This window comes from Poecile atricapillus, chromosome 1 (assembly GCF_030490865.1).
Source record: "Poecile atricapillus isolate bPoeAtr1 chromosome 1, bPoeAtr1.hap1, whole genome shotgun sequence".
In the NCBI taxonomy this organism is placed as follows: Eukaryota; Metazoa; Chordata; class Aves; order Passeriformes; family Paridae; genus Poecile; species Poecile atricapillus.
Window position 1 is genome coordinate 126,505,986 of NC_081249.1, and position 24,865 is coordinate 126,530,850.

The following is a 24,865-nucleotide window of genomic DNA, read 5'->3' on the forward strand; positions in this document are numbered from 1 at the left end:
CATTCCCTGCTTCCCGTTGCAGGCAGATGGGCAGCTCTCCCCGAGAAAGCCAGGCTCCAGACAAGTGGGGTGGGGGCTGTGAGCCATAGCAGGATCCCAAATCACCTGGCTGCAGGGGGGAGCCATGGAATCCAGCCCCTGTGGGGCAATTAAGCATGGAGCTGCAGCAGACACCAGCCCCTTCCCTCTGGGAGGCTCTCCAGCCCTGTTGACCCACACAATCCCAGCGCAGCTCATCCTGCTCAAGCCCTTTGCACATCCCACCCCACCAAAGCCAGCTTGCCCTCAGCTCTGCTTGCTGCCAGCCCTTCCTGAGGGCAGGTGATAATGGGGCTGCTCGGCAAGGATCAGGTTCCAGCCACACCCTTGGCATCATCCTTATCATGGTGCTTGGTGTGTCCCCTGAGCATTGTCTCTGGGATGAGGGACAGTTTCCCCCTCCCCCAGGCACATCCCACGGGTTGATGTTTCTCATCCGCCTGAGCTGCTGTGGAGGAAACCCCAAACCACTTCCCCATGATACGAAACCAAGACGGGGCAAAAATGGAATAAACCTTTATTTCAGGGACCAGGGTTTCTCTGAACCAGGTGCTTCTCCTCAGAATTATTTTGAGGCAGCTGGGGCTCCAGACCCAGAGCAGAGCAGCAAGCAGGCGACAGCGGGGCTGGGGATGCTCAGCTCCTCTCTGGGGAGCGGTGTCCAGCTCCAGACATCCCCAGCGAGGGCAGCCATCAGCAAGGGCCCCACAAAAGCTCCGAGTGGGGAGGGAAGAGGGACAGGACACCAGCAGGGTCGGGGTGGGGGCACGCGGATTGTCAGTTTGCAGTTTTGGTGACCGGAGGGCACTCCCGGCAGGCTCCGGGGAGGGAAGCACAGCCCGCGGGGCAAGGAGGGGCTAAGTGTGGCCAGAGAAAGGGTTGTACCCGTACTGGGGTGGGGGGTTCGTGGCTTTGGCGACCATCACGGCGACGACGGTGACGACGATGACGACGATGATGATGTTGATCACCAGGGCCGTGATGTTCAGGCACTTGGCTGTGGAGCCGTAGCTCAGCGCCCCGCTGTAGTCACCCAGCACTTTGCGGTCCCTGGACTGGGGGCAGGGAGAGGCAGAGTCAGGGGCGCTGGAGCGGGGCACCCCGGAGGGCTCGGGGCTGTGGGAGGGTGGGAGAGGTGCCAGACTGGGCTGAATCCCCCCAAAACACCGGGGATACCCTGAGATGACCACTGCCCTCCTCACCCCAAACCCCGGTGGTCCCCAGAGCTTCCAGCCAGGACTCTGTGGGGTCAGTGCTCCATGAAGAGGGGACTCTGTGGGGTCCATGGGGCACCCTCTGGTCTGGGGCTTTTGGGGTCTATGGGACACCCCTGAACTGAGGCTCTGCGGGGTCCATGGGTCACCCTGGGGCCGGGAGCTCAGTGGGGTCCACGGGGGCTCAGTGGGGTCCATGGGGCATCCCGCGCTGGGGGCTCGGTGCGCTCTAAGGATGTCCCTGAGGTGAGGGACTCAGTGGGGTCCTCGGGGCCGCCCCCACCCCCGGTGCCTCCCCCCGGCTCCCCACCTTGACGGAGAAGACGAACGCCAGGAGGCCGAGGCAGCAGAAATTGCCGTACAGGGTGGTGAAGAGGGACCACACCAGGTGGTCCCGGGGCGGCCGCGGCGGCTCCTCCATCAGCACCGTCGTGCTCCGGGGCATCTCCTCCATGTTCACCTCCGTCGGCAGCACCTCGTACGGCGGCAGCTGCTGCTGCATCCCTTGGGCTCGGGGACACCGGCGGCGGCACCTGGGGAACGCGTGGTGGTGGCTCGGGAGGTGGAGGCACCGGGGGGCGGGCGCAGCCGTGGTTTCGTTTCTCAGAGATTTAGGACGGAGCGGGAAGAGGCCGCCCCTCCGGACGCCCCTGTAAGGGCAGGGGAGACTCCTCCTCCGCGGCAGGGAGAGCCCCGGGCCCGCTTTCCTTGTTGCCTGCATTATCCCTCTCTTTACCCCTTTCCTGGCTTCTTTCCTTGTCTTCATCTTTACCTGTTCCTTGCCCCCTTTTGGCTTCACCGTTTGCTTTCCCTTTTTCTTTCCCTTTTCTTTTTCTCTTTTCCTTTCTCTTTTACCCCCTTGTTTCCCTGTCCCTTTCCTTTGCCCCGTATCCTCCCTTCATCCTCTACCCAATTCTTTCCCGCTTTTTGTTTGTTTGTTTGTTTTGCGGGTGTTTGTGTTTTTTCCAGCTGTGTTGTCCCTTTTTACCCCTTTCCCCCTGTTTTGTCCCTTCTTTTCCTGCTTCTTTCCTTACTCTCTTCTTTCCTTCCCTTTTTTCCCCCCTCACTTCTTCCCCTTTCTTTGTCCCCTTCATTGCCCCTTTTTTCCCTTGGCCCCTTCTATATCCCATTTTACTATCCCCTTCTTTCCTACCCCTCCCTCTTTCTCTGTCCCAAATCCCTGTGAAGTCCTCAAATCCTGCTGGATCCCCAAGCCCACCTCCATCTCCCACAAATGCAGGCTTGATGCCAGGAGGTGCCACTTTTTGGGGATGCCCTTTGGGATCCCTGGAAAGCTCCGGCTGCGCCCCCTTAGAGGAATCCCCCTCTCAGGCTTCACGGTGTTCAGAGTGCGTGAACTGTGTTATCACATCGGAATCCGAAGGATATGCTGTCCCGGAACATTTTCCTGGCAACTCCGGGAATGTTTCTGATTAAATAAACCGAACAAGCATCGCTCCGCCCTGGAAACTAGAATTTGGTTTCTGGGAATCGCAGCCCAGGGCACTGGTGCCCTCTAGTTTTCCCAGCCCTGAGTGTATTTCTTCCTTTAATAACGGATTTCTCCCGTATTTTTGCCCCTAGCCTGAGCCATAGCGAGGCGGGGACACTGCCTCAACCTGTGGGATGGGAGGGGAAGGGAAAAGTCCCGTTGTTTTTCACTCCTGAGCTGCAGAGGGAAGAGCCAGCCCGCAGAAGAGCAGTGCAGTGAGTTGTGGCCGGTCCCAGCCCGGCTGAGCAGAGCCGCGGCCCTCGGGGTCTCTGCATCCAGCGAGGGGGATCCTGGGGATCCCGGCGTCCAACAAGGGGGATCCTGGCAATCCAGCCCCCATGGGATTCCTGCGAGTGAAATCACCAGCGAGTGAGCATCGAGGCGGGGGTCTCAGCCCCCATGGCATCTCCGCTCCCAGCGGGGGGATGATCCCTGGGATCCCCGCACTCATCTTCCCAGGATGATCCCGGGGCTCCCACCCCTGATCCCGTGGGATCCCTGAGGGTCCAGCGGGCTCCGAGACTGCGGATGGCGCCCCCCTGCGGACCGGTCCGGCCGCTGCAGCCGCTGCCGTGCGGGAAGTACCATCCTCGCCGCGGGGGGGAGTGATCGGGAGGCGGCCCCGCCGAAGCCCGCGTCACCAGCCGCGCCGACCCCTCCGTCCCCTCGGAACGGAAACCCCGTTCGGTTCCGCCTCGCCGCCGCCCCACTCTCCCGCCGCGCGGGGCCGGGGACAGGGCCGGGGGCGCGGTTCCCCCCCGCGCCCCTCATGGTCTCGCCCGCGGCGCCCCGCGGGGATGCCGGACCGTTGGCGTGGAGACGCGCGGCGCCTCCGCGGGCCCCGCCCTCGCGGCACGCCCATTGGCGGAGAGCCCGCGGCCGGCGCGCTGCGATTGGCCATCGGCGCCGTCGCTCCTTGGCGGGGGCGTGGCCGCGCGCAGCGCCCGCTCATTCATTCCCCCCGCGGGCGCGGCGCGGGGGGGGGCGATGCACCGGCGGGCCCGGGGCCGCCGAGCCCCGCACCGACCCCCGGCCCCACGAGCCGCAGCCGCCCCGCGGCCGGCCCGGAGCGCGCGGGCTGGACGGGCGGGGGGCCCCATGGGCCGGGGTTAGCCCGGCGGCGGTGGTGGCGGCGGCGGCGGCGGGGGCGATGCGGGCGGCAGGATGCCGCGGCTCCCGGTGAAGAAGCTCCGGAAGCAGCTGAAGCTGCTGCTGCTGCTGGCGCTGCTCACCTCGGCCGCCTGGTTCACGTACCTGCACATCAGCCTGGTGCGCCAGGGCCGCGCCCTGCGTCTCCCCTTCGCCTACGGCAAAGGTAACGGGGGAGGGGGGTCCCCGGCAGCCCTCGGACCGGGGCCTCGGGGGGCTTTGGGGGTCCCCAGGGTGTGGTGGGTCCCCCCCCTCCACTCCGCCGTACCGGAGTACCTGTGGTTTGGGGGTCCCCAGGGAGCGCCGGGGCTCCCCGCCGCTCTGGGCTCTCAGAGCACCTGGGGTTTGGGGGTCCTCAAGGGGTTTGAGGGTCCCCCTGCCACGCTGGGGACCCAGAGCACCCCCTCAGGGGTGGGACCCTCCCAACTTCCCGGCGCTGGGTTTCTGTCCCGCATCACCCGCCTGGGTTTGGGGCGAGCGGGACCCCTCCGTGGGCCCCGGTGTTGGACCTTCGGGAGAAGGGGACACCCAGGAGGGCCCCCAAACCCGCCGGGACATTCATTGTCCCCCCTCGAACCGCTCCGTCCTCATTTTTCCACCCGCTGCCTTGGCTGCGATGACAAAGAGGCCATTTATAGGCGCTCGCCGCTGCTGGAAGGGGCAATCTCTTCTTTCCCATCCCTTCCCAACATTCCCAGCCTTTCCTAACCCTCTCCATCCCATCCCAACACTTTCTCAGCCTGTGCTTCTCTACTGTAAAAAAAAAACAAAACACCAAAATTCCTTTCTTCTCCCGCGCTCAGATAGCGGCCGGGATGGATTCCGGGATGGATTCCGGGATGCTCCGGAGGGACAGGTGCCCTAAGGCTCGGTTTCATCTCCATTCGCTCCCGGTTTTCCCGTGGCAGACCTCCCTGGCCTGGGGAGACACAAAGCGACTCGGAATATTTGCTGGGTGAAACTTGAGCCGCAGCGTTCCTGGTGGGACTGACCTCGCCCAGCGCGTTTTGTCCTAAAAAATGAGACGGGAACAGGATTTAGTGCCTATGGAGGGAGGGAAAGGTTTTTCCGAGGGGGTCAGAGCGGTCCCGGAGGTTGGCAAAGCCGCCCGGCTGGAAAACCCAAAGTTTCCGAGCGGAGAAGCAGCATGATCCTGCAAATTTTTGGGCCTTCTGGTAAAATCGGGATAATGCGAATGAGCGAGGCAGGAAATGAGGCTGCTGAGAGCGGGGGGGCACCGGGGGCTGCCGGTCCCTGCGGGATTCTCCGTGGTGGGAAAGCCGCAGGGTCTGCCTGCTGTTCCCCAGGGGATTTTCCCTGTGTTCCCATCATTATCCCGAGGCGCTTCCCCCGGCCCCGCCGTTATCCCGTGTTTGGGACGGCCACGGCTGGCCTCGGGCAGCGGGGAATGGCGTGGGATCGCTGTCCCTATCCCTGGAAAAACCATGGATCGGCGGGTGCCGGGGTGCAGCGGAGCGAGGCTGAGCCGCGGTTTTCCTGCGGGGAGGATGCAGGGATAGAGTGTGCCGGGATGTTCCCAGGTGCTGAGCCCGGCAGGTGCCTGTCCCTGCTCTCCCTGCGTGCCCTGCATCCCGGCCGGCTCCTCGGGATGCTCCAGGGGGAAGCCATGGGTTTTGCTGTGGAAGGGAGGGGGTCCCAGCGAGGCTGCAAACTGGGAACGAGGGGTGCTGGGCTTTGGAAGAGAACGGTGTCTCTGGGAGGTGGGAAGAGAGATGGGAAAGTCCATCGGGTGGGGGGAGTGTTGCCCCTTGCCATGGGGAACATGGGCTCCTTCCCTGGCTGAGGTGTGGAGAGGTGGGTGATTCTCCAGGGAAAGCTGGATCCGGCTGTCCAGGACAGGACTCCAGGGAGATACTGCTCCTTGCACTGGGATTTTCCAGTGGGCGCCTAAAACCTGGGTGAAGGCTTGGGAAAGGCAGAGTTTAGCTCCCACTCGGCCTGTTTGGACACAAAGTGGTGGAAAGGGGAGGTTGGGGAAGGGTTTGGCCATGCACAGATGGAACCTCATCCTGCTGCTGCCAGAGTGGGAGAAGTAGGGAGTGTTTTAGGTGGAAAAGCATTGAATGGAGTGAAGAAAAAAAACCCCAATCAAACAAAAAAACCCAAATAGATCACAGAAAATAAACTATATTAAGGAAAAAACTTGTTGCAACGGTTTGGGGGAAAAGCATCATGCCAAGGGTCTGTGCACCAAAAGGAGTTTGAAGATAACTTTTGAATTTGGCTACCATGAGCCAGGACCTGTCTATGTGCCAGCGGTGCTGCCCAGTTAATTAACAAGGAAAAAGGTTAATTACTCATTAAACAGGATGTCAGTGAGCAGCTGGATGCTCAGGAGGCTGCAGGTGCGGGGCATGAGGATTTTAGGTATTTTTGGGGGGTGTAAAGTGGGGAAGACCCAGCCAGGTGGGGTTGGGAGCTCAGTGGGATTATCCCAGGGCTCCCCATGTCCCCTTGGCCCAGCCACTGGTGACACCTGGAGCTGGAGCATCCAGGGGCTGGGCTGGGAGCTGTGCTGGTCCCTGATAAAACACCCCCCGCTTTTCCTCATCTTCTCCAAGTAGATAATTACCCTTCTCTGCCTAATTGAACACGCAGATTCCTCATTGGAAATAATGAGGCCATTACGGTGCTCTCCCAGCTGGAAACCGCGCCGAGGCAATGGGGTGGAAATGCGGATGCACCAGGTGGAAAGGGAAAGGAAAAGGATGAAAAAGCAAAAAAAGAACTGGGGAAAAAATGATAGTAAAGCCCTAAAGTGGCTCGCAGTGGGGGTGTGGGGCTTGGGGCTTGCTGGGATTTAGCATGGGGGGTGTTGGAGGTGCTGGGGGGAGGTTTTGGGGGATTGGGGGAGCACGGGATGGGTGATCAAGGGTGCTAAAGCCAGTTCATAGATGAAATGGGGCTCTCTCTGCCTGCTGGACATGGCAGGGCCTGGGTCACCCCTCTGCCATGGTCCAGAGGGCTCCCAAAACCCCTGATCCTGCGGCAGCAGTGGGATGGATGCTCTGTGTCCTGTCTTTGGCTGTTCTCCCCCAGGGACCATCTTTGGGGGGAGCAGGAGGGAGAAGGTTTGGGATAAAGTGTCCCTCTGGGATCCATCTCGGCAGATCTTTTGATTTTAATTGGGAGGCTGGAATGCTGCAGCCTGCTGTGGGGCTCATCCTTTTAGTCGGGGATGCCAGGAGCAGGTAGGGAAGGGGATGAGAAGAGCACTTTGAAGATGAAGGGCAGTGGGATTTGGGACTGGGAGCTCCTTTTTCTTCTGGCATCACCCCTTTCCCTGCTGGGAAAGGCTGATTTCCCTGGATGGACCCACGTGGGGTCCCAGTACCAGGGAAAGGAATGGGCTGGTTTGGGTGTCACTGGGGCTCTTTTTCCTCATGGGAAGCCCTTCCTGGACTACCCCAGGCTCCATGCCCTGCTCCTCTACGGTGCCCAATGGGAAAAATTTGGCAACTGCCTCTTTTGGGTTTTTCAAAGGCAAAAATACGGCTCTTCAGAAGCACGAGTGGCTTTGAGCCACCCTGGGGTGGCACCTGCCCCCAGCCTAGCTGTGACCCAGCCCCTTTGGCACCTGGAGGGTGTCCAAAACTGTCCCATGAAGCCAGGGGAGGTGAGGAATGGCTTTTCTCAAGCACCAGGAGCTCTTTGCATTGGTTTTTGGGATCTTTATCCTTCCCAGCATTGCCCTGGATCTCCTCTCCATCCCTTCCCTGTGCTTCCCTGCAGCTGGGGCTCTCCAGAGCTGCTCCTTGGGAAGGGCTGAGCAGCCCTCTGGGGTGTCAGTGGCCTTGGCACTGGATGCAGGGATTTTGGCTGGATGAGGAGCCAGGTGGGAGCCAGCTGCTGGAAGAGGCTGGAAAGCTGGAATTGGGATGGTGACCCCGCAGGTAATGAGGAGCTCAGAGGCTGGAATGTTTCTGGGGTGAAATGCACCCTGAAATTCTCAGCATTTCACAGTGATCTTCTCCAGAGGCCTCATCCCAGGAAGCCAAATCTTTATGCTGAGGGCTGTGAGTGAGCATCATTCCTGCTGGGATGGAGCAGGGTCTCGTGGGAGCTGCTCCAGCTCTTTTTGTGGCTGGAGCAGGGGAGACCGAAGGACATTGGATGAACAGTGAGGGAAATGGGGGAAGTCTGGGAGCTGTCCAATCCTAGGAGGGATTTGAGATGCTGGTTTTGAGCATGGAAGTGTCGGAGCCGCCTCTCCTGGTGGGTGTTTGTCGGTTGGAGTGGTCTCACGGCAGCTCCATCGCCAGCCAGAGCGATTCCGCATCGATTTCCACGGCTCCAGCTGAGAAGGCTGTCACTGAGTGGGAAAACTGCAGAAAAGGAATGGGGGAGGCAGGAAAAATCCCCCTCGCTCCTCCAGTTCCCTCAGCAAGGCAGTGACGGGTCCCAGCAGGCAGCAGTGCCCGGGGGAGGCAGGGCAGGGATGGCCGGGGACTGGTCTTGTGTCCCCAAGGTGGTCACAAAGCCCCTCGGCCCCACTGGTGTCACCACCCTCTGTCTGGGGGCTGTCGCCAGGATTTTTGTCCCTTGTTTCTGTGGCACTGATAGAGGCATTTGTGGTATTCATTCCTTTCTGGCTAATTATAATCACTTAACACCTAGTTAGGAAGCTCCTGCAGGGATGCTCCTGCTCCCAGGCTGGGGAGAATTTGGGAATGGAACCTCTGGATTTAACTGAGGCGCCGCCACCACCTCTGCTGCAGCTGTGTCGGGGTTTAAATGTCACCTCCTGCCTTCCACGTCGCAGGGCTTGGAAAAGGGCCAGGAGAAACCCCGGCATGGAAGAAAGGGGCTGTGTTTGGAGCTGGGGAGGAGGAGGCGGGGGGTGGGATGTGAAAGGCTCTCTGTGCTTCCCAGCGGAGTTACAGGGCCGGGATAACGGGGAGATGCTTCTCCCATTGGAGGCATTGCTCTGTGCCCTGCGTGGATCCCTCGTATCCATGGCCTCCTCCCCAGGATGAGGATCCTGACTCCCTGTCTGGAGGCTGCTGTGACTCAGAGCTGGGTTGTGCCACAATTTGTGCTTCCTGCCCTCTCCTCACTGCTCCCAAAGCATTAGCGTCGCTCCAGGGAAGAGCTTTTAGTGCTTCCATCCCTTCCCTGAGCATCCCCATCCCACAGGCAGTGGGTCCCTCTTGTGCTCAGACCTTCCCCTATCCCTGTCCCACCCTCTTTGGTCCTTGAGGGAGGCTGGCCGAGGGAATGGACACAGCAGTGCTGCTGTGCATCCTGGTGGGATGCTGGGAGGAACTGGAATTCTTCTTCCTCCCAGTGCTGCCTTCTCCCTCCTCTTCTTCTCCTGCCTCTGAGCTGCTCCTCCCACAGGGCTGTGGTTGGGACCAAAGGAACTCGGGATTTTTGGAGCAGTGATGCTTGTTGGCACAAGGCACTGCCCTTCCCCACCCCTTATCCCCCTGGCACTGGTTCCCAGTTCCCAAGTGCCTGACCAGAAGTCACTTTCCGATATTTATATTGCCAGGGAATTGCATGGAAGCCCAAAAGCCTTTTCTGGGGCGTTGCTGGTGCTTTTGCTCCTTTCTGGATGTGGGAGCCCCTCGGAAGGGATGGGGGAGCAAGCAGGGGGCTCATGGTTTTGGGTCCTGAGAACTCCAAGGATGAGCCTGCCCAGCTTGGATTAACTCATGTTTTTTACCCACTTTGCTCCAGTTTATATCAAATAATCTCCCACTGGTTCACAGTCCTGACATGGAGGGGAGAGAAGCAGGATGGCCACATCCAGCCATCCCTGTGGATGCAGCCAGGGATGCTGCTGGCTCAGGTTGCCATACAGGGAGTTTTGTGTGTGGAAAATCCCACGGGATCCCACGGGAGACAGGTTTATCTCCTCCAAGGCTGGGAGAGGCTCCCTGAGCGGGTACCACAGAGCCACTCCCGCCTCCCAGCCCTGGGCAGGTCCTTTGGGAGTGCTGAGCTCCTCGTGGCACAGATCAGCGTGGTGGGAATGACGCTGTCCATGTGTGGAGCGCAGGAGACGAGCGCTGGCTCCGGTCCCGCTGCTCCCCATCACCCTCCTCGCGGAGGGAAGAGGAATGGATGCAGGAATGAGGCTGGCTGAGGGGAGGGGGCAGCCTGGGGAGCTGCCAGGAGCGAGCTGGGGCTGCCAGGGGCTGAAGAATGGCCGAGAGCAGAAGAAGGGGCTTTAGAGCTTAATTTCCTGTCCGTGCCGTGGGGATGGGATTTGTGCTGCCATCTCCAAGGAGACGCTGGCTGCGCGGCCGCTGGAATACTAATGGTGTGGGAGGCGTGTGCCGGGGGGCTCCGGGCACCCCAAGCCCCTCCCTGGCTGTGGCAGTAGCTGAGGCTGTTCCATTTTGGGGAGTGGGAGCCCCCAGGACTTGCTGGTGATGGGAAGGAGGGTGTGGAGGGGTCAGGGACATCTTTCCATACCCCTGGGACTGGGTCGGTGACCCCTTTCCTGCAATTCCCATTGGGAAGTGGGGAGGGTCACTGCTCGGCACACCTGGGGCTCCCCCGCGTTGCCTCGTGGGGGTGGCTGGTTTTTGGGGACCCACAGGTGTTTGTGGAGGTGGCTCTTGGACACCCACCTCTCCAAGCATTGCTTTGAGCTTTCCTCGACTCTGGATTGAACTGTGAATCCGTGCACTGGCAGCGATGGCTGAACCACAAACTGCCCCCGTCCCCCTGGGTTTTGGGGTGGCAGAAAAAGAGGATGTCGTCCCCGCCTCAAAAAGTAACATTTTCCAAGTCTGCACCATTGTTTTGGGGGAAGCGGGGGTAGTTTGAAATTCCCTGCCCAAGGAAAAGGAGTTGCAGAGGGGAGTCAAAGGTTGGGGATGATTAATTCAGCACAGTAACAAAGCTGATGGGTCTGGGAGCAAGGTTTTGATGTGAGGGTGATTTTGAAGAGAGACATGGCTCGAGGGGATGATATCTGGGGGGATTTGGGGCTGGTGTGCTCTTGGCAGAGCTGTGGGATGCTTCAGGAGAGCTGGGATTTGGAGGGGCAGGAAGTAGGGATACGTCCCTGAGGATGGAAGGGGAGCAAGACCCCAGCAGCTTATCCCAGCATCTCTTATGTAAAGGGCTGGGAGCTGTGGGGGGTGTAATTAAACCTGCTGCTGATGAGCTGCTGCAAAGCTGCTTAATGCAAATGGAATGAGGGGAATTGCAGCCAGGGACCCCCGTGTCACCCCCTGTCCCTGTCTCTGGGAGCAGAGGCAATGCCAGCACCTCCCCTTCCCAGTGCCGGGGAGAGGGGTGTCCCCAAAAGAGGTGCTGGGATGGGGGGCTGTGGTGTGACCCCTCTGTGCTCGCCTGGCAGATGGAGAGAGGCCGGGGGAGGTGACGGATGCCGGGAAGCGGCCGGCGGCAGCGTCGGCACGGCGCAGGAAAGCCGAGGATTCCAGCGAGAGCCACGAGGAAGATCCGATGGTAACAGGGGAGGGAAGGGGCCTGTGGAGGTCACTGCTCTGAGAGCAGAGTGCCCCAAGTCTTGTCTGGCTGAGGGGATCCCAGGGTTTGGGGGCTACGTCAGAACTGTGATTCTGCCCAGCAGCCCTCACAGTGGATGAACTCTCTAATATCCCATTGAAACTGGGTGGGATATCCCTCCCAGTATCCCACCCTCTGCTCCATGTGCCCTGGCACAGCTTCCCTGAGAAGGGCCCAGCTTCATCTGCTCTGCACTTTTCTGGGCAAAGCCATCTGCTCCTGTGTGTTCTGCTCTGCCCTGGACTGGAGAGCCACTGTGCCCCGGGTGGAGCCTCCAAGCAGCAGGAGGCACTTGGAATTGTAGCCACGAGGACACCTTGTCCAGCAGGTCACCAAGCCCCTGCTGAGGGCCCTGCTGTCCCTGTCCAACCTGTTGTCACCAAGAGGCCTCATAGCAGGGCAGCCAGGAGTGGGAAACCATGGGGTATTCCCTGCCCTATCCCAACAGTGGGTCACTCCTCAGAAATAAGGGACAGATGGACAAAGGAGGAACCTCAGGTGCCCAGAGGAGGCACAGGCTGGTGCTGGGTAAGGACAGGGGGCACAGCAGGAATTGCATCCTGGCTTTTCCCGGGAGGAGGGAGAATCCTTCCAGTGAGCCTGGCACAAAACCCTCCTTCCTGAGGTCTTCCAAGGGCACTGCTCCCTCCTCTGGGGCTCTAATGAGTTCGTTTAGGCAGTTTGCTAATTATTTCCCCTGTCACTGTGCATCCAAATGGGCTGTGCTGTGGTGACAGTGCTGTGTCTGCCCTGGGGGCTGGAGGAAGAGGGGGATGATTCTCTGGGGAAGCTGAGGAAGAGGGGAATGCTCTGGAGGGGCTCCAGAAGTGCCTGGCTCTTCCTTGTCACCCATCAGCGAGCTGGAGGCAGGTGAATGCTCACCTATCTCTAAATTACGAGATACAAGCAATGGGATTAACCTAATCCCCTTTAAAGGAAGAGGAGGAATGGAGAGACATCCTGCTTCCTCTGCTCAGGATGTAGGGATCACCTCTGTGCTTTTAGAGAGAGAGCCCAAAATTCCAGCAGCCCCTAAGACTGGCCAAACATTTTGGATGAACAGAAAAATCACTGTTTCGGAGCAGTTTTGGCTGAGGGAAGGGAAACAAGTTAAGCTGGAACTTTTTGAAACTGCTGCCTGCAACACCTTGCCAATATTTTTGTGCCTCCTGCTGCTTTCCTTTGCTGTGAGCTCTGAAATCTTTCGCCTTGGTTTGGCAATGCTCAGAATGAGGTGTTTAGATCATGGAATCCTGGAATGGTTTGGGTTGGAAGGGATCTTAAAGCCCATCCAGTTCCACCCACTGCCATGGACAAGGACACCTTCCACTAGCCCAGGTTGCTCCAAGCCCCGTCCAACCTGGCCATGGACTTTTCCAGGGATGGGACAGCCATAACTTCTCTGGGCAGCCGCACCACAGATGCACGGAGACATCCCACAGGCACAGGATGTGCTGGCCCTGATCACCCATCCCATCTCTCCCTCTGTTCCTCCACAGAACGACGGGCAGGACGTGGATGGCTGGTTTTCCAGGGGCCAGCGTTCCAACCGAGCCAGCACCCACCCCAAACTCAACCTGACCAAGCAGGCCTTGCCCTGGAATGAGCAGGTGGGTGGGCAGGCAGCAGCCTGGGAGGGGATGGAGGAGGAGCCCCACTGAGCCCCCTCTCTTTTCCCACAGTACAAAGGGAAGGCGAACCTGCACGTCTTCGAGGACTGGTGTGGCGGGGCCGTGAGGCACCTGAGGAAGAACCTCCACTTCCCACTCTTTCCCCATGTGAGTCCCGGTGCTCAGGGGTTGGTGGGAGGGTCCACCCATCCCTCCCTGGGTCTCTACTGGTCCTCAAGACCTTGGTTTGCAGGGCTTGGCTTGGGGAGATGATTCCCAGCTGGAGGAGAGGTGGGTGGTGATGGTGCCCCCTCTGTGCCGGGGACATGGGAGCCTGGGATAATGTGGAGGAGGTGATCCATGCCCATCTCCTTGGCAGACCCGCACCACGGTGAAGAAGCTGGCTGTATCTCCCAAGTGGAAGAACTACGGGCTGAGGATTTTTGGCTACATCCATCCCTTCAAGGATGGTGAGTGACGGAGCGTGGCCCTTTTCCCCATGGAGCAATGTGAAGGTGCCGTGTCCTTCCCCTTCCTGGCCACAGGAGGACAGAAAGGCTCTTGGAGATGGTTCCCAAATCCTGGCTCCTGGGCAGGAGGGTCTTTCTGGAGCAAAGCCCCTTTTTCCTGTGGCTTTGAAGGGAGGCAAAGCCCTGATCCCATCCAGGACAGAGCCATGACATGAGGTCTGGGGTGGGCCCATCCCTGTTTCCCCATCTCACCACGAGGCAGCGGGACCAAGCTCATGCCACCAGGGTCCCTGTGTCCCTCAGTGGTGACCCTCTCCATGGCTCTCTGCAGGGGATTTCCAGTTTTCCGTGGCATCGGATGACAACTCAGAGTTCTGGCTCAGCTCTGACGACAGTCCCTCCAATTCCCGACTGGCTGCATTTGTGGGCAAGGTACGGCATTGCCTCTCTGCCTTGCCCTGCTCCAGGGGGAAGGATCCATGTGTGGCTCTGCTGGGGGCTGCTCTCCTGCCTCTCTGCTCCTTTGGGAATGCCAGGCCTGCTCCCATCCCTGGCCAGGCCTGGCTTGGCTTCCAAAGGAGCCCACTCGGTCCCTTCTTGGTTGGAGCTGCCAAAGACCAGGAGATTTAATATTTATTCCTGGGTTTTCTTGGGGTTAATTCCTCTAACGGGAAGCTGGTGGGCTTTGGTGTGGTGTCCTGCTGCTCTCATGCTCCTTCTTCCTTCCCAGCTGGGCACCGAGTGGACGGCGCCGGGAGAGTTCACCAAATTCAGCTCCCAGGTCTCCAAGCCCCTGCGGTGAGTGTGTCCATGGGGATGGAGTCTGGGACATGGAGTTGCTGGCTCTGACCTCCCTGGGCCACGGCTCTTTCCCAAAAAGCACGTGAGGCTGGGCTGGAGCCCAGATCCATGGTTTGAAGGGGCAGGTGTCACAATGTCCCCTCAATCCCACAAAACCCCTCAGCAATGGGGACACCCTCCTCAGCTCCCTGTCTCCTTGCCTCAGGAAGGTTTTACCCACCCATGGGCAGGACAGGGAGGCTTTTCCCAGGCTGGCCCTGGGCTCTGACCGCTGTGTCCCCTCCCCTGCAGCCTCATGTCCTCCCGACGTTACTACTTCGAGCTGCTCCACAAGCAGGATGACCGGGGCTCGGACCATGTGGAAGTTGGGGTGAGTAAATGCCCACCCCCCCATGCCAGACTCCTTCCAGGACCAGAGAGCCAGTGCCAGGGATTTGCCCATGTGTGTTCAAGTGCTTTATCTTGGAGCAAAGCCACAGTTTCCCCCTCCCATGGCTGCCAGTGTGGACAAGTCCGTGTCACTGTTTCCCTGGTTATTCCAGCACTGGGATGCATGGAGTGCTGTTCTCCTTGCCTCCTGGTGGTCTTTGGGCAGCTGAAGACCCTGCCATCAGACTCCCACGGGCAAGAAGAGCCCACAGCAGGCAGGTCCCACCTTGCTGGCTGCATCCCAGCAGTGGGAGAGAGGTGGCCAAGGCAATGGAGCAATTCCCTCTTTTCTTCTTTTTCCCCCTTGGAATTACCATGAGTTTCAAATCTGAACTTGCCTGCCTTGGCAGCACAGCCCTGGCAAAGCCTGCAGCGTGTGTCAGGGGCTCAGGCTGGCTGAGGGGAAGATGTTGGCTCGTTAGCAAAGGTTTCATTTCTCCCAAGAACTCATTAATCACTGGAGTCAAGCTGGTGCCAGCAAAGCATCAGGGAGGCCGGCAACACCCCTTCCTCGCTGGCTGCCCCCCTCCTCCCCATCCCCTCTATTCTGACAAGATCTGCATTTCTTGGGGCAAAAAACAAACAGTGGGGAAAACAAATAGATGGAGGAGATGTTTCTGAGATGGGATGTTTTTGCTGGAGGGAGGGAGCAAAGCCTTTCAGCCGTGCAGAAAAACCTCTCAGCTGTGCAGAGAGAGACAACAACAACATCCACAACAAAAGCAGGACCCTCGTGTGTCTTGCCCAGGGGGCATTGAAGGGCTTGTCCCGACAAGGGCTCCAGACTGGCTTTTAAAATGCTGGAGTTAAATCAGGGCAAGCAGCTCTGGAGACCCTCTTAAATCAGGGCAAACTCTTCTTTATAAAGCACTGGAGTGAGGAAAGGAGTCCTTTGGTCGCAGGACTTGTGATGGTCCCAAAGGGAACCAACATGAGCCTGTATCCTACCCACAGGAGCCTTTCCCTCTCTGACCCTGCTAATCCCAAACCCTGCAGGAAATGGGACAGGATCAGCCCTCTCTCTTGCTCCTCTTCTGCAGGGAAGTTTCTGGGAGCTGAGGACAGGGAGGACCCATCCTGGGGTGCCGGGGTTGGGCAGCTGCGTCCTGACCCCTGCCACCCTTCTGCTTATTCCCCATCTCCTTTTATTTTTTCCCAGTGGCGAGTTTTCCTCCCCAGCCTGAAGTTTGAGGTGATTGACTCCTCCTACATCTCCCTGTACACAGGTAAGGGCCAGGTGCCTCCTGCAGCCACAGCCAGCGGGCTCTCCAGGGGCTGCATGTGCTGGGAGAGACGGGAAGGAAAGCAGAACCTGGGAAATGGGGTCCTGGGGGGACATCTCAGCCTCTGAATCCCCACCACTGGACTTCTGCCTGGTGTAAGGATGGATGCAAGGGCTGCAGTGGGTAGGATTGATGCTGGGAGCAAGATGAGATGCTGCTAAAAATGGGATGTGGAGTGAACACACCATGGAAGCACAGCTCTGCTGGTGCTCCAGCCTCGTCCTGCCTGCCAAGACCCCTCTGGCTCCAGGGCCTGGCCCTGAGTTACGAGGAGCTGTCGTGGAAGCAGGGATGGATGGCACAAGGTTTAATTAAATCTATAGATCTTCTGCTTCCTGCTCCTGCCCTGGCAGCAGGAAAGGGCTTGATAGATGGGTCCTGCCCTGGCGCTCCACACGGAGCGGGAGCGGTCATCATTCCTGCTCTGGAAGGCGTCGATGAGGAGGAGGGGGCAGGCAGCAGGCAGGATCCGTGGGGAGAAGAGGGATGAGGGATGCCAGTGGTGCTGATGCAGGTGCCTGTGAGATGGATGACATGCAGATAAATCCCTGTCCCTCAGCACCGGCTCTTCCTGCTTCTCCTTCCTGCTTCCCAGCTGCCTCAGGCCCAGCAGCACCCCGAGGCAAAGCCATGTCACACATCCCTGGGGAGCCCATCCCTGGTGGGGGCTGCCAGCAGCAGGCAGAGCTCCTTCCTTCCTTCTTTCCATCCTTCCTCCCTCCCTCTAGACTTTTGCAGGGGCTTCAGCCCAGCCCCAGCCAGCTGCAGGGACACATTTGGGAAGCCTCTCCCTGCCACAAGAAGAAGAATTTGGGTTTTGGGAAGGGAGATCCTGTTTGCCTGTGTCTCTGCAGCAGGCAGGGTTTCCTTCTGAAGGGAGCACCCGTGGGAGGCAGTTTGGAGCAGGGTGACCTCCTGTGGGAGCCTGGGAGCTGGTTGGTGGCCGAGGGTGACATGCCACCCTCATCCCTGGGTAGGAGGCAAACCAGCTCGTGTTGCAGTTACCTTCAGGAAGGACAGGCAGGGTTTAACCCCTGTGTCCTTGGGAGTTGCAGCCCTGAGCATTCCCTCGTTTTTGAGGCTGTGGTAATTGGAGCAGGACAGCCTGGCTGGGATCGGCCGTGCCCTCGTCCTCATTAGTCGATGCAATAATCATTAGCCTGATTAGTCACGGGGTCTGCAAGATGCCTGGGAGGGCAACACTGCCTTCCCAGGGTGCTGGAGGAATCCACAAACCCTCTTGGAGGGACTGGGAAAGGCCCCCTCGGAGGATGCTCCCGGTGTGCCGGGGGGGTTCAGCCCCGGCCCTGTCCCACAGATGAATCCTCCCTGAAGATGAACCATGTGGAGCACATCCCGCAGACCTTGGCCAGCCACCCCGGGAGCCACCTTTGGGCGGCCCAGCAGGACGAGCATGGGGCCGACATGCTCAAAGCCGACCCCAGGGACACGTTCTTCCTCAGTAAGTGCCTGAGAATGCATCCACGCTGATCCCCGGCAGGGTTTGGGAGAGGAAAAAGGCTGCTGTGGGCACCTGGGTCACCCCTGCCACCCTCTGCCCATCTCTTGAGTGGAGGCATCTCTGTGGGGGTCTGTGGGAGCACTTTGGGATGCTTTGGGCTTCTCCGCAGCCCCTGCCATCGAGGCGTCCCGTGTGGAGAACGTGCTGGTGCCCTGTGCCTACAGCCCCACCTACGTGGTGAAGGATTTCCCCATCGCCCGCTACCAGGGCCTGCAGTTTGTAAGTGTCTCCCTGGGGACAGGGCCACGCTCCCACGGGGACACGGTGGGGCCCAGGGCAGGGATGTTCCCACCTGGGTCAAATGCAGGAGGAAGCGTCCCTTGCTGGAGAGATGGGCTGAGCTTGCACGGCTCAGCCTGAGAGGGTTGGGGTTAAATCCCTGTGTCTGAGGTGCTGGGGGTCCCTGGTGTTGGCGGTGGCCTCAGGTCCCCAACTCCTCGGGGTGATGTGGCACCATTTACCCCCCAGGTCTACCTCTCGTTCGTGTATCCCAATGACTTCACGCGCCTCACTCACATGGAGACGGAGAACAAGTGCTTCTACAGGGAGTCCCCCCTCTACCTGGAAAAGTAGGTACTGGGGGCTGGGATTTTGGGGTGCTGCACAGAGCGGGCTGGTGTCAACAGTGCTGAGATGATGCATCCTCAGCCACGTGTCCCTGTCCCCCGTGGAAGGGCCACCCCAGGCTGGCTCTTTGCCCATCTCCCAGGCATGCAGCAGCTTGAGTGCTGGCAGTGCTCCTGGATTTGGGATTTGGGAACTCCGGCTCCCTTGGCAGCTGGGTGCTCCTCCCCACACACATCCCCTCGCACCTCCCTTCTCCCGGGCCCTCACCTTCCCTCTCCATCCCCAGGTTTGGGTTCTACAAGTACATGAAGATGGATGAGGAGGAGGATCCGCGGCAGCAAGCGTTTCTCTTCCTTGGCCCGGACAGTGAGTCACCAGGATCGCTGGGCACGGGGCCGAGCTCCCGGCATCCTCTCTGGCAGCTCATCCCCTCGGAGCTGTGGCTCACTGGGATGACTCCAGTGCTGCCAGAGGCTGCAGGAGGGCTGAGCTGTGCAGAGCAGCGTCCCTCAGAGCACCCCTGCAAGCATCCTGCTTGGCATGACAACAGGACGATGTGGGATGTGGGAAGCAGGATGCTGGATTGGGATTTACTCTCCCTCCAACATCTCTTGGGTTGGCTTTGGCAGTGAGCAGCAGGAACCAGACCCAGGGTGGAGCCTGGGCATGTCCGTGGAGCCTGGGGGTGCTCCTGGGGAACCAGAGGCTGTTCAGAGTCTGCCTTGGGCAGTTTACAGTTTGGCAAAGCCCTGGCAGGTCGGGTTTGCTCCTGGATGAAGTGGGATTGGTGCTGAGATTTGAGGTGGGGGTAAGTGGCAGCAACTGGAGCCACCAGCCCTGGTGGGCATCCCCTGGTGCCCCAGCTCTGCTCCCTCACCTCAGCCACTCACGGGTTCCTCTCCTGCTGGGATCAGGCTCTGCCTCCTTGTCTTGGCCTCTCAGGGTATTAATCTCTAGCCTTTGCTGCCTAGATTTCCTGGAGGATGAGGAGGAGGAAGAGGAAGGAGTGGACAGCCCCGAGCCCACAGACCCCCCTCGTGATGCCAAGGAGCACAGCTTTGGGCCGGCACCCAGAGCCAAAGGGAAGGATCCCGCGCCGGTCACCGGGGATTACGGGGATGATCTGGACTATTACAGCTTCCGTCGGAAGCGGGGCCGGGCTCAGGCTGAGGGGGGCACCCCCGGGCAGCTGGGGACGCGGGGCACATCCAGCCCACAGGCCACCCTCCAGGAGGATCCCGCGCCGGAGCGGGGCCCGGGCCGGGCGCTCCACTGGCTGCCTCAGGAGGACGAGGAGGACGAGCTGGGGCTGCCGGCGTCTCCAAAGCATGGCACTGCCCTGGGCCTCCAGCCCCACCTCTCTGTGCCCATCTTTGGTGGCAAAGCCAAAACGCCAGGTCCCAGCAGGCCAGCAGCTCCCAGCGAGGACAAGAAGCCCCGGAAAAGCCAGGAGAAGGTCTATGTGACCCGGCTGCAGCCTGGGAAGCGCAAAGCTCCAGCCCAGGAGCCGGCCTTCCCCGGCATTTTCCTCTATCCAAAGCCTGTGAAGAGAGTCCACCTCCGCTCCAGGACCCCGCAGAAGCATCCCATCACCCCCAACAAGCTCCGGGCTGTCCCTGGCCGCCGGAGCCCCTGGCTCCTGAGCAGCATCTCCAAGGAGAGGGACCCTGCCAGGCGGAAGAGCGGCAGGAGGTGGGACCGGCCGCCCAAGCAGCGAGTGCTGCCCGGCCTCCTCGCCCTGGGCACCGAGGGGCTCTTCAGCCATGAGGACACGACCCCTGCTCCGGGCAGGACAGCAGCCACTGCCGACTACAACTCATCCGAGGCCACCCGCTCCGAGGGGACACGGGTGACTTCCTTCCTGAAGGTGTCGGAAACAACAGCATCGCAGCAGGAGGAGGGAAAGGGACAGGAGGAGGAGGAGGATGAGGAGGAAGAGGTGTCAGACTATTCCTACGAGGCAGGGGAGCTGCAGCAGGGCTGGCTGGAGGACTCCATCAACTGGCAGCGGACATTCAGCGTCAGCTCCGTGGACTTCGAGCTGCTGCGCTCCGACTGGAACGACCTGCGCTGCAACGTGTCGGGAAACCTGCAGCTGGGCGAGAGCGAGGTGGTGGACGTGGTGGCCCAGTACATGGAGAGGCTCAATGAGAAGAATGGAGGGTGCGGAGGGAGTGGGATGCCGGTGGGAATTCATGGGGGTGGGTCTTGGATCGCGGGAAGCAGAGCTCACGATGACGGTGATTTCAAGGCTTCTCTTTTCCCTGCAGGATCTACACCCTCCTGAGGATCATCAACGTGGAGAAGCGGCGGGACACGGCGCGGGGGAACCGGTACCTGCTGGAGCTGGAGCTGGCGGAGCGGGGCCAGCGCACGGTGCGGCTCTCCGAGTACGTCTACGTCCTCCTGCACCAGGGCAAGCAGGACGACAGTGCAGAGGCCAACCCCGAAGGGCTGGCCCTGGGGGCCACCGAGCCCCAGCCCAGTGCCTGGAGCATCCTTTATGGAAAATCTGTCCTGTGCCGGCCGCTGCGGCTCAGCTGGAGGCAGGACGTCATGGTGCACTTCGTGGTGCCAGGTAGGTGACAGCAGGATATGGCTCTCCGCGATCTGTGCTGCTCCCTCAGCATCCTCCAGCAGGGTGAGGGTGTCACTGTTCCTCAGAGGGGGTTGGTTTGGCTGGGAGGGGGTGCTGTGGGTCCCTGCTGTGAGCCTGAGGGATGTGTCTCCGGCAGTGAAGAACCAAGCCCGCTGGGTGCAGCAGTTCATCTCGGACATGGCTGACCTCTATGGGGCCACGAGGGATGCCAACTTCAACGTCATCCTGGTGGACTTCGACAGCGAGGACATGGATGTGGAGAAGGCCCTGCAGGATGCCCGACTACCCCGGTAATTCCCAGCCTCCTCCTCCTTTTTGGGGGTTTAAACTTTTCCATGTGGTTTTGAGGGTGCAGAAACTTGACTCCATGGGGGGACCCTCAGCTTGAGCTGTAGCACCTGGGTCGTCCTGAGAAGGCATCTTACCACATGCTGGTGGTTCCTGTCCCCTCCTGGCTGTGTCCCTGTCTATCCCCAGTGCTACTTGCCCTGTCCTCTCTCCCCAGGTTCCAATACCTGCGGCGCACAGGGAATTTCGAGCGCTCTGCCGGGCTCCAGGCCGGCGTGGACATGGTAGAGGTGAGCAGGGACAGGGACCAGCTCTGGCTGTGGCTTCTCTCCCAGGGCTGTTCCTCTCTGATTCCCCTGCCCCATGTCTGTCCCTTCCAGGATGAGCACAGCATCGTGTTCCTGTGCGACTTGCATATCCATTTCCCTGCCAACATCCTGGACAGCATCCGGAAGCACTGCGTGGAGGGGAAGCTGGCCTATGCTCCCATCGTCATGAGGCTGAGCTGTGGCAGCTCCCCTCGGGAGCCCAACGGTGAGCAGGGACCCCTTTCCAGCTGGGAGCACCCCAAAACCAGGCCATCACCTGGTGGATTTCTGCAGGAGGTGGCACAGATGGGGATGGACCCGTGGTGGGAAGAGAGGTTGGGATAGGGAATCCCTGTGGCTCCCAGGTGGTGGGGAGAGCACAGAGGGGACGATATGTGCATTTGGGGGTCCTCCCAACCCTCACCTCATTGCTCCCCACCTCCAGGCTACTGGGAGGTGAACGGCTTCGGCCTCTTTGGCATCTACAAGTCGGACTTTGACCGTGTGGGAGGGATGAACACGGAGGAGTTCCGGGACCGCTGGGGCGGGGAGGATTGGGAGCTCCTGGACAGGTGAGCCTGGGGGTCCTGCAGCCCCTAAACCCCCAGGAACAGGGTCAGCCATGTGGATTTGGGTGTATCCATCAAGCTGGCTAGGGGCTGGATGATGGGGTGGCAAAGGGGAAAACTTCCCTTTGGGAGGGCCATCTCCATCTATCAATCTATCCGGAGTCTTGTCCCTCTGTCCATCCATCTCTTGAGCCCCATCCCTTCCTTCCTCCATACCCTGAGCCCTGTCTTTTTCTCCCTCCATCCCTTGAGCCCCATCCCTCTGTCCTTGATCCGCAGGGAGCCCTCTCCCTCTGTCCATCCTGACCCTTGTCCGTCCATCCTATCCATCCTGTCTGCCCATCCGTCCATCCGTCCATCCATCCATCCATCCATCCATCCATCCATCCATCCATCCATCCATCCATCCATCCATCCATTTGTCCATCCCCTGAGCCCTATCCCTCTGTCCATCCATCTCCTGAGCCTGTTGCTCCCTCCATCCCCTGAGCCTTGTCCCTCTGTCCCTGCATCCCCTGAGCTCTGTCCCTCTGCCCACAGGGTGCTCCAGAGCGGGCTGGAGGTGGAGCGCTTGCGCCTCAGGAACTTTTACCACTACTACCACTCCAAGCGCGGCATGTGGAACGCCCGCAGCAAGAAGCCCTCCAAGGACTAGTGCCCGAGCCCAGCCCGGAGCCACCGACCCCTGGCACCTGCCTGTCCCCTGCCACCACGGCCACCGTGCCCCAGTGCCAGCACGGGGGGCACCCAACACCCGCCGCGGTTTTCCTGGGGAGGGGGGAGCGGGGAGGGCTGTGGCGGGTGGCGGTGTTTTTTTTCTTAAGGATCTAATTTCTTAGTCAGCAATGAGTTCATTAACTCCTTAGTGCCGGTGGGGCCCGGGGGCTTTGTTGGGTCCTGGAAGACTGTGCCAGGCTGGGGATACCGGAGGTGGAATTCTGGCACCCAGGATCGCTTTGCAGCCCCTTTCCTGCGTTGCCTCTCCTTAAAACACCCAGTACCTCATCCCTGTGTCAGGCTGGGGAGCTGAGCTTTGGGGAGGGACTAAGAACCCCCTGGGGCTGCCCAAACCCTCCTGCTCCTCTTCCAGGACCCAAGGAGGGAAGGGGGGGTGTGGCTGTGCCCTGCACTCGGGACACACTGTGGGTGGGGGGCAGAGCCCTGAGGCTGGCACTGCTTGTGCTGGGGGGGCTGGGGGGGACAGGCAGAGCCTGGAGCAGGTACGGGCAGATGACGTTTCCAAGCTAATTTCTGTGAAATTATGAGGTAGGAAGCTGTTTTCAGGAAGTTTTTGTCTGTTGGTTTGTTTTTTTTCTTTTTTTTTTTTTTTTTTTTAATTCTTAAAAAATTAAAATCAATGTCTTGGCTGGGATTTCCCTCCGCTCCGTCACCCCCACACCCAGACGAGGATGCAGGGCATGGGAGCCAAGTTGGCCTTTGACCCTTGGTCCCTGAGAGTCCCCTCTCTGTGGTGGGAGTGGGCAGCAGCATTCCGTGTTGTTTCCATGCGAGGAGGAGGAGGCAGCACCCTGTTTGATGCCTGACCGCACGCCCGGGCTTGCTGAGCCTCCGCCCCACACCTGGGCTCCACCCAGCTCCATGGGGGGCTGCCCTGGTTCCCTGTGCTCCTGCATGTCCTGGCACACTTGTCCCTGCCCACCCCTGTCCCAGCTCTCTGCTGGTGCTTTCCCTCACCTGTGTCTGGTTGTGGTGGGTGTCTCAAGGGTTCTGTCTCATCCCTCCTGCCATGGGTTCCTGCTCCTCAGCCAGGTGCCCTGTCTCTCAGATCCCCTGGGCTCCTCCCTGACATAGTCTTGGAGTTTCCCCCTAAGTGTTTCATTCCCCATTTGCATCATCCACTCTGAGCATCCCAAGTTTGAGGTGAGGATGGACAAGGGCGGCTCAGCTACCCATGTGCCATCAGCAAACAGCCACAGTTCGGGGCTTTTTGTCCCAAATTTGGTACCTGTGGCCCCGAGCTCTGTTGGGAAGGGACCATCCTGGCAGGCAGGAGTTGTTTCTCCCCTCTGCTTTCCCTGCTCCCTGTTTTTTTGCAGCACTTTGGAAACTCTTTGTTGTGGGTGAGGGCTGTGCCCGCTATGCCGGGAGCCGGTCTGTGGCTGGGCAGAGCGGGTGGCCCCACAGCCCCCGGGCCACCAGTCCTATCCCAAAACCAGCCTGGCCTTAGGCACAGCTTTTCCAGCAGCTTCCCAACCGGGAGAGCTCCAAAAGCCACCACCATCAGAGCGGGCCCAGCCCAATCCAGAGCTGCCTCTGGTGCTGGGAGGGACTGGTGCCAGCAGTGCCATCCCCACTGGTGCTGGGGACAGTTTGGGGCCAGCCGATGGTGTCTGCTTGGGACAGGGCCAGCAGCACAATGCCGGAGGGTTTGTTTCTCCGGTGGTGTCTGAGCTGTGGCCACGGGATGACACAGGGATCATGGGGATTGCAGGAGCCACAGGGAGCCTCTCCCGGGCCAGGTGTTGGAGCCCCAGGTGACAGCGGGGTTCGGGCAGGTCCCCACTCCTGGAGGATCAGCCCTGGCCCTCCCTGCCCCGCGGGGACACTGCAAAGGTGTCGGGGCTTGTCCGGGGTGGTGGAGGCGAACTCCAGCCTGGAATTGCCTCGCTGAGGGGCTGCACCAGCCAGGGGCCTGCGAGGGGAGGTCGTGGAGGCTGGTGGGAGCACAGGAACCTCCTGACACCCCCGGGCTGAGAATGGGCCACACGTGGCAGCAGTGGCACCTCCTGCCCTGCACTGGGCTTTGCCGAGGGGCTCCCTCCTGGCATCCCTTGCTGAGTGTGGGGTGTGGTGGGGGGCCTGGGTTAGTGGTGGTAAGAGAGCTAAATGGTGACCCCCCCCAAACTGGTTTGGCCCGTTTCAAACGCTCCCTCTCAGCTTATCTGGCTTCAAAGGGCTCCTGCTCCATCCCACGCACACAAACACGCTCCCTGTGAACCAGGGGGCAGCCCCCTGCATCCCAAAAAATGTGTGTGTGTGCCCCCCAAGCACAGCC

At 60.1% G+C, this 24,865-nt stretch overlaps 2 protein-coding genes across 2 annotated transcripts; one reads left to right on the forward strand and one right to left on the reverse strand.

Moving 5' to 3' along the window:
- Positions 1-544: 544 nt before the first annotated feature.
- Positions 545-2,063, reverse strand: LOC131574738 (interferon-induced transmembrane protein 3-like). Its single transcript, XM_058829434.1, has 2 exons — positions 1,564-2,063; positions 545-1,094 (listed from the first exon to the last, which is right to left on the reverse strand). The coding sequence occupies exons 1-2, from the start codon at positions 2,017-2,019 to the stop codon at positions 897-899; spliced, it is 654 nt and encodes a 217-aa protein (XP_058685417.1). The 5' UTR covers positions 2,020-2,063; the 3' UTR covers positions 545-896.
- Positions 2,064-3,859: 1,796 nt separating this feature from the next.
- Positions 3,860-22,979, forward strand: B4GALNT4 (beta-1,4-N-acetyl-galactosaminyltransferase 4). Its single transcript, XM_058848076.1, has 20 exons — positions 3,860-4,060; positions 11,234-11,343; positions 12,903-13,013; positions 13,086-13,181; positions 13,393-13,483; positions 13,815-13,915; positions 14,214-14,281; positions 14,576-14,654; positions 15,873-15,939; positions 17,315-17,458; positions 17,628-17,737; positions 17,987-18,087; positions 18,372-18,451; positions 19,057-20,248; positions 20,356-20,663; positions 20,821-20,974; positions 21,190-21,262; positions 21,353-21,506; positions 21,726-21,852; positions 22,390-22,979. Exons 1-20 carry the CDS (start codon positions 3,910-3,912, stop codon positions 22,502-22,504), a joined length of 3,432 nt encoding a protein of 1,143 aa, XP_058704059.1. The 5' UTR covers positions 3,860-3,909; the 3' UTR covers positions 22,505-22,979.
- The last annotated feature ends 1,886 nt before the right edge of the window (positions 22,980-24,865 follow it).